Source organism: Haliaeetus leucocephalus, unplaced genomic scaffold, assembly GCF_000737465.1.
Source record: "Haliaeetus leucocephalus isolate CR32 unplaced genomic scaffold, Haliaeetus_leucocephalus-4.0 Scaffold395, whole genome shotgun sequence".
Taxonomy (NCBI): Eukaryota; Metazoa; Chordata; class Aves; order Accipitriformes; family Accipitridae; genus Haliaeetus; species Haliaeetus leucocephalus.
In genome coordinates this window covers 5,324,390-5,336,978 of record NW_010972831.1, presented here as the reverse complement: position 1 = coordinate 5,336,978, position 12,589 = coordinate 5,324,390, and the positions used below count along the sequence as shown (strand labels likewise).

At 52.3% G+C, this 12,589-nt stretch overlaps 1 protein-coding gene across 1 annotated transcript in view; it reads left to right on the top strand.

Moving 5' to 3' along the window:
- Window positions 1-12,589, top strand: part of TMEM211 (transmembrane protein 211) — a 63,288-nt gene that overhangs the window by 409 nt on the left and 50,290 nt on the right. The window contains exon 2 of the mRNA XM_010573729.1: window positions 11,356-11,494. Within this exon, the coding sequence (XP_010572031.1) occupies window positions 11,356-11,494 (139 nt within the window). The remainder of the gene's footprint in view (window positions 1-11,355; window positions 11,495-12,589) is intronic.

The following is a 12,589-nucleotide window of genomic DNA, read 5'->3' as shown; positions in this document are numbered from 1 at the left end:
CCCCCTGCCCTTCCCCGGGCTCGCCGGCATCCCCCATCACCTCCTCGGCATCCCCTTCCCTGCCTGCCTTGGGTTCCCCGGCGTCACCCCATCTCCTCCCGGCATCCCCCCCGACGTGCTCCGGGCTCTCCGGCAGCCTCCCTCCCACCCCCCATCATCTCTCCCGCATCGCCCCAGACGTGCCCCAGGCTCTCCAGTTTCTCTCTGTCCTCCTCGCCTCCCTAAAGTCCCCCTGTCACCACCCCAGCATCCCCCGCTCTGACCCAGGTTCCCCAGCATCCCCTCATCCCGTCCCCCAGACCTGCCCCAGCGTCCCTGTCCTGCCCTGAGCATCCCTGGCATCCCCTGCATCCCTCATGCTGCCTGCGAGCATCCTCTGCATCCCTGCATGCTGCTCTCAAGTATCTCTTTGATCCCCTGCATCCCTCCGTGTCCTGTTCCCTGAGCATCCCCTCAGAACCCCCTGGGTGTCCCGTGGTCCCCGTGGGGCCGCATCCCTCTTTGGGATGCTCGGCTGCGCTTGGGGTGCTGCATGGAAACCTCCCGGGTGCCTTCGTGCCTGTGTGGTGGTCAGCGCAGCCTGAGCGTGGCCATGGTGCTTGACGTGGCCATGGCCCTGGCAGTGTCGCAGGTCTGACCCGGCCACCCTGCCCTGCCGGGCCATGCCTTGCCACCGGGGCCTCAAATCCCTCCGATCTGCCCAGGCGAGCTCCTGCGTGGGTGTGTGGGAAGGAGTTGGGGGAGAAACGGGAGAGGCTTGGTGCTCCCTGGCTGGGCGTTGAACATCGCTTGCTGTCTTGAGTTTGCTGAGTGGTAGGGGAGCAGAGAGGTGGCTGAAACTGCTGCCCGTGGGACACGTGGATCCAGAAATCGAGCCTGGACATGGGGACTGCGGCTGTTCCCCCACCCGGCCAGCCTAGGGTGATGCCCTTGCCAGTTTTTGGGAGGAAGGAGGCCAAGGCCTGTAGGGCCTGGGGTTGCTGCAGTGTCCTGGGGTGACAAAGAGCCGCCTGTCCCCACTGGGTGTGCACGGGGACCACACAAAGCCCGGCCCCAGCATCCTGCCACCTGCTTGCCCCTGCCCTTTCTTCCTCCTCCCCTTTCCTTTCCTTTTATTCTTAGCTTCTTACCCTGAGCTTGTGAGTGTGATTTCACTACCACTGCTCAAAACACATGAGCTTTGACTTGCTCCGGGTCGCTACGTTGCAGAAACTCCAATACCAGGGCTAAATCCCCGAGAGGTCGTGGCTGTACCTGGCACAATGGGTGTCAGTAGTTGAATTTCTCTGCCTGCCGTGAAGCTGTGCTGTTATCTCTCCCAGGACTCTAGGTCTGCATGTGATCACTTAAATCCTGTCATGGTCCTTAAAATTGTCATGAAAGAGAAATATTGTGAATTGCAAAGAAAAGAACCGGCCGCATAAAATCCTTCCGATTTATATAAAAACGTGCAAAAAATGCTGTTGTTTCCGTAAGCTGGCCTTTGTTCAGATGTTTTTGCAAACATAATTCAGATAAACACTTCCAAGTAATAACAAACTTTACAGATAAGAATGAAGCTCAGTAGTGACTCATTTGAACAAGCTTCAGCTACACACAGCCTCAGCCATCTAATAGCCTCTGAAAAGACTTTAGATCCAGAATATAACGTAACGCAAAGCCTCTGAGCTCCTGAGCTTGGGCTGTGATAGGGATGAATAATGTCATGGTACTAAGTGGAGTTTACAGGGGATCTTGGTGACACATCCTTGTCTCCTTTATTAATACCACCCAAATAATTGATGAATGACAAACAGTGCAGTCTCTTTCAGGGGAAAGTGCTCCCCTACCAGCTTTCTGCCATGATGAGGATGAGAATACCTGTTGTGATGGTTATTTGATGGCGTGGAATATAATAAAATATCCCTGACAGCTTTGCTAAGGCAGGCAACAGCTTTGGCTTTTGTGCATGAGCAGCCCTCCGAACCCACACGCCTCGGTGCTCAGGACGGGGGGAGTTGAGTGCTGTGAGCCCTGGCCGCAAGTTCAAGCAGGAGATTTTCCTTTTTGGAGAGATGGGGAAATTGTGGCTCTTTTTTCTTTGCTTGCTGAACTTGTGACATTCATTTCCAATCATTCAAGCAATCTTGTGGGCAGCTCTTTTTTTTAAATGAAAGCAAAGAGCGCATCGTGGACGGGAGTCTAGGAGGTTTTGAAAACAGCCACCAGCTTTTTGCTGAAGAGCCTGAGGCTGGTGAAAAGGGTGTGAAGCTGTGGCTATGGGGGGCAAAGGAAGCTAAAGCTGACATGGGGATCAGGAGCTCTTCTAGCGTGAAGCTGGTGGCACATCTGGGGGGATGCTGGTGGCACACCCAGGGAGGATGCTGAGAGCACATCTGGAGAGGATGCTGACGGCGCACCTGGGGAGGATGCTGAGAGCACATCTGGGGAGGATGCCCAGCTGCAGCGCACAGGGGGTGGGAGCAGCCTGCAGCCGGGATGTCCATCCCCGGGGAACGTTGTTCTTTTTGTTTCCTGAAACGTGCACGGGTTACCGTTTCAAATGTTTCCCTGTTCAAATGTGCCGATTTGATGTAGGGGTGGGGGAGCGTTCAGCCCTGCAAATGATCGGTAATGCCAGTTGTGTGTTTGCACTTGGGGGATTATGTTAATCATGCTACAAATGATGCTTTGAATCATGTCTAGAGGTTAATTAACATGCCTTTCTTCTCTTAAGAGGGCCTTCATGTCTGTTTAGAGTTGCTGGCTTTTTTCTGCTTCCTATCATAATTACTTTGCAGCTCTGTAATATCATGGGTACCTTTAATTTAACCCTGTCAGTGCTCAGGCTGCTGGGGCTTTGCACTGTGCTCAGCATCATGATGGCTATTTGATTTTATTTGATAATAAAGTATCCCTGATGCCTGGAGATGTTGTGGCCAGGCTGTCCTGTGCAGGCTGAGACCTTGAAGGAGCTGATGGAAATTGGAGAGGGTCTGGCTGGAGCCAGGTGAGGAGAGAGGATGGTGATGGTCATATTGCCCAGGGGCCACAGCCAATTTATGAGCGAGGCCCTTACACAGATAATTAGTGGAAAGGAGGATCCGTTGTGGGAGGACCTGGAACTGTGAAGGCTGGAGAGGGGCATCCTGAGAGGTGCAGGCACTGTGGGGAGAGGGGATTGCTCTTGGGAGGCCAACTGGTAGAGCTGGGAAAAACAGGTGAGCTTTTCAGCTCTGAGCTGCTTCATCGCATCTCACTACTTTTCTCCTTTTTTTTTGTGCCACATCGCTGTGTGTGTATGTGTGCATGCAAAATAGCGCTTTATCCTGAGCTAATTTATTTTCTCTTTCAGTGGGAGCATTTGGCTCATGGGTTCCTGTCTCAATGCTGCACTTCGGAAGCTAGTGCTGCTTCATTTCAAATTTCTATTTTTATTTTTCCACATAGTCTCCAATTATTTTCAGGCTTTGCCAAGCATGTAATCTAAAATAACAAAAAGAAGCTGATCAGCCTATGGTATTCAGGTTAAAACCACATGGACCACTTGCCTATGAAGCCAGTGATGCCCAGGTGGGGCAGAGCACAAAATAACCTGCTCAGGACAGGGGGTAAGGTTTTGCACAGCCCCAGGAGTTCCCTGGGTGGGTCTTTCCTGGGTTTTTACCCATAGCAGGACTTGAAAAGATTCAACGAACCTTAGTGAAAATGCACAGTAAACCTGCTTACCCTTTTATTAGAAAACACGGAAAGGTTTCATAAACCTTCATTGCCCTTTTCTCGCCATGTCAGTTCAGCACTGGGTTCCTGATGTAATCTGAGGTTTGCCTGTTGGGGTCAGATTTGCAGGGCTACACAGCAGCGCCATTCCTAGTGAAAAAGCACGTGGGGTGCTTGTGGAGATGGGGGTATTTGGAAAGTCTGTCACTCCTTTTCTAGCACAGGCTCTGGCACAGGGGAGAGCTGAGCGTTTTGGGAGTCCCTGGCCTGCAATGTGACCCAAGCAGGGAGCCACGTGTGAGACTGGCTCTTGGGCAAAGTCTGCTCTACCTCTGGGGACCATGTATCAGACCAGCATGTTAATTTGGTATTATCAGGAAATCAACTTTTAGCTCCTCATCCTAAGAACTTCCCAAGAGAGCAGATCCTTCCCGGCTTACTCTGTCTACAAGTCAGTTTGATTTTTAATTGTACTTGCACAACCTTGGCAAGAGGTATAAGTGCTCAGCAATTCTTGAAATCACTGTCTTCCTCTTTATGCATATTACCTTGCAGTAGACTTTATCTTCTTTCATTAGCCACCCAGAGGTTTTTGACCTACATTAATAGAACAGAAAATACCCAGTGTTGGGGAAACCTGTAATTCCTGGGCTCTGGCCCCATGCTTCAATGCCTGAGTAGCAAACCATAACAAGGACTCACTGACCAGTGAACCGCTCACCACTAAGCTGGGCTGAAATGGGTGCCGAGACAGGACCGGCTTACGGGTGGACCGTGGAAGGTCAAGTTGATTGAAAATAGAGACAGGCTGCTCTCGGGATTAATTCTGTCAACTCTGCTCTCAATGGGAGATGGAAGCTGCTTTGCTTAAACAAAGGCACAGAGAGGTGGGTATTAGCCGTGGCATCGCTGCTTGGGCTGCGGGGCCAGAGGCTGGGTAGCAGCCGGGGCTTAGCTGCAACGTGGCTGCTCATGACAGTGATGACTGGTTCACGCTGGGTCGCCTGCCCACAAACCTTCCTGACAAACAGCGAGTCCTGAACCCTGTGCCTTAGGAAGGGCATCATCTGGGTGCATCAGAGACATTTTGGGCTGAACGTTGCATTTCCTCTTTGTAGGGCCCAGAGCGATGTCTGGCACAGGGTGGCAGGGGCACAGCAGGGTCATTTTGACGGTGGGACATTCCCTCCATCCTCTTCAAGCTGCAAGTCCCACTCCCTTCGGGCTCCTTTCCACTGGCTTTGTAAGGAAAAGCCAGATGGGGGAGCTTTTGTGACCTGTGGGGCGTCCCCTGGCCCAGGACGATGAGCCCAGCTTTGCCGCCAGTGCCGAGAAAGGGCTTATTCCAAGGAAGGATAATAGAGTGTGGGTAAGAAGGTCTGATCCGGTACCCAGCGACAGTGCACTGCTTGCTGCCTAATTAAAATTTCATTAAGTTGGTTCACATCCCTTGATGGAGGTCACAGGCACACCATTGATGTGCTAATGTCTTACTTTTTCCCTTTTTTTTTCTCTTTCACCACTATCCATCATCCTCTTAGACAAAGCAGTGCCATTAGGAGCTGCTTTCCAGCGTCCCCAGATGCAATGGCACTGCAAGAAAGACAGCTGTAATTCATCAGACATATTATCTGTCTCTTATTTTCTCCCTAATTAAAAAAACACTTTTTTTTTTTTCTTGAATCGGTTTGGGCATTAACCCCTCTGGTGTTTGTGTTGAATACCCTGATTAGCTTGAAAGTGGGAAAGTTACCTGGAAGGCCAGGACTGGCCAAGCTGTGCCTTAGGGGGGGCGGTTTGCTGAATTTTGTGCGTGAGCAGCTAAATCTGGGCTGGGGAGAAGTACCCCCCTGTGCATGCTGTGGCGCGGGCAGGTACCCATCAACCAAATCCTTCATTTGGAGGGGAAGAAATGAGGACTGGAGCCTCATTGCCTCCTCTGCATCCCTGTGCCCCAGCCCAAACCACCCCAGCTCAGGGGACTCTGAGACATCAGCCACCTCCCCGGCAGCATCACGCCTGGGGCTCTGCGTTACTGCCGGGCTGGTTTGGGGAGGTTGGACCCGCTCCCACCATTCCCATTGGATAACACCAGGCACTTCCCAGCGCTGCTGGGCAGGGGATAGCATCTGCATGGGAGCAGGATGGAGAGGGAAGATCAAACAGGAAGGAGAAAGCTCTCAGATGGTGCCAAAAGGAAGGTAATTGCTGGGGAGGAGAAGATGAGGACGTGTGGGATCCTCTTCCTGGCCGTCGCTTTAATGCCGACCAGATGGCGGATGTTTGTTTCTGTGACTTGTGTGGGGGAAATATGAACAAGCTGCGAGGCTCGATCCACCCACCCCTGTGCACGCAGTATCTCCTGCAGAGGCAAGGCGCCTCTCTGTTGCACCCAGGTGGGTATTCCTGTTTTTTACCAAGATCTCTTGCACCTTGGCCCAAGGAGAAGGCACTGCTGTTTCGGGTGCAGGGTAGTCCTGTCCAGTGTGGTGTGGATGAAAGCAGGGGTTTTAGAGTTCAGTGCAAAACTCACGGGAAGGCTTGGAAGGAGCGAAGGACCAGGTGGCGATGTGGTGCCAGTGGCAGCGACTCGTGGGGTGCAGGGGCACGTGGAGACCCCGTCGGGCACTGGGATGGAGGGAAGTCCACTTTGCTGCTCCAGTGCTGCTGCTGCCCTGCAGATAGATACCAGTCTGCGTATTTGCACTGATCCTTTCTAGCCCTCTTTATTTGCCTTCCAGTAGGTGGTGGTGACTGCTCCTCCTCTGCCAGGAGCCTGGCCAGGAGCATCTCAAGCCACGCAGCAGGGCTAGACCCAGCTGCCAACATCTGCATCCACTTCCCGGCATCAGCCGCTGGTGTGGCCTCCTGGGTCCTTGCCAGCACTGCTGCAAATCCCAAACCCCAGGTCCCCACTCAGCACCTCTGTCCAGCGCTGATTTGTTTTCTTAACAAGGTTGAAAACCCTGGTGTCCATTCAGTTTCTGCCTCTCCAGGTACAGCACTATCCAGTTTAACCCCAAAACATATTCCCTAAATGAATATTTAATCACACAGAGCTCTGATGGGAAGGGACCAAATGTAAAAAAAGAAAATGGTTTGATTAATTTTGCCTCCTCTTCTCTTACAGTTGCTTTTACAGCCAGTTTTTCCCCAGCTCCTTCAAGGTTTCTCAGACCTTTTCTGCCTCAACAGATACCCCCAGAAAGCCAGACACGCTGTGACCTTCATTCTTTCTTTTTCTCACTTAGCCTGTGGCTTTATTTCCTCATTATTTAGGGTATTTATTTTCTGTCCCCATTTGCAAAGGTGCTTAAGCATTTGAGCAGGTCTGAAATACCCAAGCAGTCTGTAACCTTGCCTTCACCCTACTGCTCTGAGTACCATGGGGCCCATCCGGGATGGCAGCTGTTGAGGGTGGTCAAGTTCCAATTAATAAATTGCATTAATAAACTAATGTGCATCATGGTGTGACCCAGTGCACAGGATGCGATGGCAGGAGCTTTGCCAACATGGTTTATCTCCGCCAAGCCAAACCCCGGGTGCCATTTCTCAGCACTAACTCATTTGACCAGACAGTTTTTTCTCCCTTTGCCCTTTTCACTTTAAACTGTAAGGACCATGGATGCTGGCTTCAAAAGATGGGTTAACTTTTTTAAAATGGTCATTAGGGATATTAAGTGATTCTTCCCAGCATGGTCATGGTGTGACATTTTGTTTTTTTTGGTGAATGGAAACACATCTTCAGCAGATTTATTGCATAGTGAATGGCGCAGCCATGGCGCATGTCAGCCCTGTAAAATATTAAAATAACGGGTAGGGGATCGTTGTTAATCGGAATTTACTACACTACATAAAGGCATATTTACAGTCCCACCAGGGGACTATTAATTTGTTTGGGGATAAACAATTAATCTCCCTGGGAGTGGGAGCAGAAAATCTGACTTGGTTTTATGTCTTTTCCCAGCGTGGCAGAGGCAGGATAGCTCACAGCCCTGGGCTGCTGGGCTCCCCCGGGGGGGGGTCTCCTCTGCCACGGGTCTGTGATGCCTGGGGAGAGGCAGCCCACCGGGCAGCAAGGTCCCGCTTCTCCCTGGCCAGTTTTGCACTGGGAGCTGTGCTCTCTGCTGTGATGAGTGGGCTTTTTCCTGCCCCTGCCTGAGCTGGGCTCTCACAGACAGCCTCGATGCATCCCGTTTGTTAGCTCCCCCCGTCTATTTTTGGGTTTCAGCTTTTGCATCCTGTTTCCTGCATCCTCTCCTTTCTGCTCAAGATGCAACAGGCACAAACAGGGAGGAGAGAGGGAGGTGCTGTGCAGTGGGAAGGAGAAGGGGTTTGGCTGTTACTGTTTGGTACCTTTGCTCCATGGACTTCTTCAAACTTGAGCCTTATTATTTTTCTTCGGAAGCAGCTGTTTGATCTGCAGGTGCGACTCCAGTACAGGACAGGAGCACTTGAGATAATTCCCAGCCAAGGCCCTGGAAAGGTTATGACAAAGCAAAATTTCTGGTTTACAAGAGCATATCCAGTGTTTTGGCAGGTAACGCCAACATGTTAGGGAAAGAAGTTCGTGCCTTGTGTTCAAGCAGCTCTGGCCGTGGTGTACCAGTGTAACGTAGGAGCCAGACTTAAGACTGCCAGCTTGCAGCAGGGTCTCTTGCAATCTGGCCTGAAGCGCCTCGTGCGTTTCCCTATTGCCACCTATTTTGGGGCAGCTGTGCCACTGCCATCCCTTGTGCCCCACAGCAAATCTGCTCAGCTGCGTTACTCCTTCTGCCCCCAGAGCTGCCTGGCAGCCAGCCAGTGGCTCAGCATTTCTGGCCCACATGGCAGAAAACAAACCTCACCATTTACCTATGCCTTTTGCCCACATGAATTTTAATGCATTTATTGAAAATGAGACCTTAGTTCCCTTTACCAAGGCCTGACTGGATTTGGTTATTTTTTGGCCAACGCTGTGTGCATCAGGGTGCTGCCAGCCCCAGGACCCTGCAGTCTTGCTGCCGCCTGTATGAACCTTGATGGCAGGACCCGAACCAGACCCAACTCTTCTTTCAGTGTAACGCTCACCTGCACCCATCCTGTTTGTGCCTTTTTTCTTGGAGCTATGTCCTGAAAAATGTCTTTGCACCTTTCTGCAGGGATTAGCAGTCTGAGTAGCTCATAGGTTGTTTCCAGCAGGAGCTGCGAGTTTTTAGGGGATTTCCACTACCATAATTAAGAAGAACCGAGATCATTAAAAATAATATGCTTCACACGAAAGGAGAACCAGCCTGCTTCACAAGACCCCTTTCTGCTGAAAAATTCATCGCTCTAAATAATTAATGGTCCTCGCAAAGGAGGATGGTTTTGCATGTTGCCAGGTGGAAGGTGAAATTCAGATGCTGGGCAGAGTAATCCTTCTTTTTTTTTATTAGTCCATATTTCCTTGCCGTGCTGCTGCCCTGGGAGTGGTGGGGAGCAAGGGCTGCGGCCACTGTCCCCGTGGGGTTCTACGCTGGAAGGGTGTCTGTGCAATGGGGTTGCCCATCCCATCCCAAACCCCATGGATCCCTCCCGGAGTACGGATGGGGCAAGGGGCTGGTCCCTCATCTCTTTTGCCCTGAAGCAGCACTTATCTCTTTGGTTCTCGGTGGCTTGGAAGGCACCAGAGAGGAGCAGATACCCTGCTGAAACAGCCTCTCCATTTCTCTCAGTAGCTGTTTGCACAGCCGTGCCTTTTACATTGCATGTCAGGAATTAATTTATTGCCAGGACAGCATTTGCATTGCTTGTGCGGTGCATAAATAGGCTATAAATAAGATGCTGATTTCTAATCACTACACAACACTGGGGGAAGCGCTCGCACCAGGGTGTCAGGGCGGTGCCCATGCTCCCCTGGCCCATCCCTTGCCAGCCCCAGTGTGTCCCTTCTTGGAGTGGCTGCAACTTCTGGGCAGGACCATGCAGGCAGTGGCTCTGCCACCACAGCACCAGCCAGTCCAGCTGCTAAAAAACAGCTCAGCAGTAAATAACACAGGTAGATGTAGGGCAGTGCCAGACCCGTGGGGCAGCACCACTAGCGCTGGAGGGGGTTTTTTAGCTGCTTGGACCGCCCATAGCCATCACAGAGTAAACCCAATTCCTCTTCCTCCCCTCCAGCCTGCCTGTGGTTCCTGCAGCATAACTTTCATTTAGCAGATTATTTACTCCTCATTTGTAACCTCTTGGGTGAGGGGGGCCAAATGGAAACATGTATTGGGTTTGTTCCTATGGTAAACCATGGTTGCCCAAAAGCTCAACTATAGAGGGAAAAGTAAAAAAGGAAAATTGTGCATTTCTAACCAGAACGTCTTACCAGGGTGAGAGGGCCAGACAAGGGCAGGTGGAACGGGGATCTGAGCTCTTTAGGGCAGCCCCCCCCCCCATGTTATGAAAATGAGGCTTGTTAGAAAAATGGGGACAAGACCTGTCTTGCAGCTGGACTGCTTTAGGGAGCCAAGAGGCAGACATTACTGCAGGGTGACTCACCAAAGCCAGAAGCATTTCATGGAATTTGCTGTGAAATGTTGTGAAATGACAGGACTTGGCACGGCTGCCACAATGCCAGGACCGAGGTGCCCTCACATTGTTTGAAGGCTGCCACAAGCTGAGTGCTGGAGGAGGAGGCACCCATCATGGGTCCCCTCACCACCCTTGGCCATGCTATGCCCCTGGCTGGGCTGGCACATGTCCCCACCAGTACGGGGACCACCTCGCTGCCGGTGCCATCCTGTTGGCAGAGATGGAAATGTCACCTGCAATGGGGGCAGAAACAGCAACAGTGCAGCAATCAGGTACCCCTACCCAAGGGCAAGCTGGTTTTGCCATAAATTAGTGCTTTTCCCAGTTTTAGGTGCTGATGCAGTTTGCATCTTACTGCCAGAATATTAAATAGCAAAGCTGCTTCCACCCCGACCAGGTGACGGCGGGGGACAGGCTGCTGTGCTGGCCTCCCCTTTGACTGCCCCTCCGCACTGTGCCAGCCTCCAGTGAAAACACAGCCCACCAGGCACTCCTATAGCCTCCGGCACCCCAAAGCATGATCCCACAGCATGAGCTGGGTTCGAATACCAGCCCCAAACAACCCAATTTTGTTGCAAAAGAGGCTAAATCAAAGACATGGCCACTGCAGGGAAAAGCTGGTGGGGCTGCTGGAGGTGAGCTGGGCTAGCGGGTGAGAGCAGCCTGCTGTGTTGGCAGAGGCTGGCTGCAATGAAACCTGTGCAGCAGCAGGTTCCCCACTGTGGAGCATCATTGGCAAAATACCTTCTAATTGCCAGGCTCGCAGGGGTAGGCGCCGTCATGAGATATGTTTCAGCTCTCACTGGAGGCACTGACACGCGTTGCAGGCATCTAATGGCACTTGTGTTAGTGACGTAGCCCTTCATGCATGTAATACATTTGCTATTATCACCATAGCCCGAATGCTAATAACCCCTGGGACCAGGTGATGGGTGAACCATGGGCTCAGGACTTAACAGTGAACTTAAGCAACAGAAGGTGGAAGGGAAAAGGTGGGAGAAGCTGCCCATGATGGGGCTCCACTTCTCACTTCAAGAGGGAGAATTTGTGGGGAGGTGTCATGGGGACAGTGGTGGGGTATCACCTCACTGACAGCCCTGCATGTCCTTTCAGACGAGCGCCGTGCTGTGTGCGGGTGGCTGTGCCCTGCTGGCTCTCAGCTCGCTGCTGGCCATCGTCGCCGTCCTGCTGCCTGGTGGAGCCTGTGAGAGGCGAGTCTGCACCCTGGCTGGCTACATGCAGACAGCAGCAGGCAAGTGATGGGGACTTTGCTCTTTGGGGTGGAAAGATGGGGTTTCCTCGGTGTGCTGCCCAGCCATTCACAGCATCCTGGATCTCAGCAGCAAGAGGTGCTTGTAAACCCCAACCAATGCTGGGAGAAAAGGGAGCGGCCCTTTGCTTTAGCGATTGCCTCCTGCATCCATGCTTATAAAGTCTATTGAAACTCACCTCTGCCCAAATATGCAGGTCCGGCTCACTACCCCCTGCTCAGGGTGTTGTGTAGGGCAGGGGGCTGTGGCAAGCAGCAGAGACCAGGCTGTCTGCTGGCAGGGCACTGCTGTACCTCCTGGGGTCTAGTAGTTGCCTTCTGTGAAGTTTGCAGTCCCATTTGGGCCATCTTTGCAATTAAACCTCTGGAGGGTATTTCCATCTCTGAGCCTTACACCCAAGACAGGCTGTTGCCCACCCTGTCCCACATCTCCCCCTTGGCCTTCCTGGGTGGCCCACTTGATGCTACATTCTCTTATATTTCCAATGCAGTTGCTTATGTTTCTGCCTTTGAGAAGTGCTAATGCAGAGGGGAGGAGGCAGGCAGTTGGGGAAGGTCCATCCCCAACCTGTGCTCCCTGTGGAGGAACAAAGCCCACCTGAGACTGGTCTCCACTGTGGGGAGCCACGTCTCCAGGAGCTGAAGTGTTGGACTAAACCACCCCAACTGGACATGAGCCATGACAGGAGATTAAACCACCCGTTCATGTTTGTGCCAGAGAATAAACTCCTTTCCTTGGAGAAATCCTTAGGGCCAGCCAGGCTTCGTTATCTGCCTGGCAGCATTCAAGTGGCTTTTGGGGGAAATCCTGTTATGCGCTCTCCTCACCAGGGCTCATCCCACAGGAGCCGATTTGGGAACAGATGGAGGGGCCTAGCCTGTTAGCCACAGCTGTTCCAGCTCAGCCAGGCTGTGGGTCCACAGAGGCGGCTGCTCATGCTGGTGTCCCATCACTAGTGACTGATGCATCCCTTGGAAGCCACAATTCAGGGATTCCCCTCACCTGTGGTCAATGCATCCCCTGGGTGCAGGACATGGGCTGGAGGAGCCCCATGCCAGCAGGTCTCAGCCCCAGTC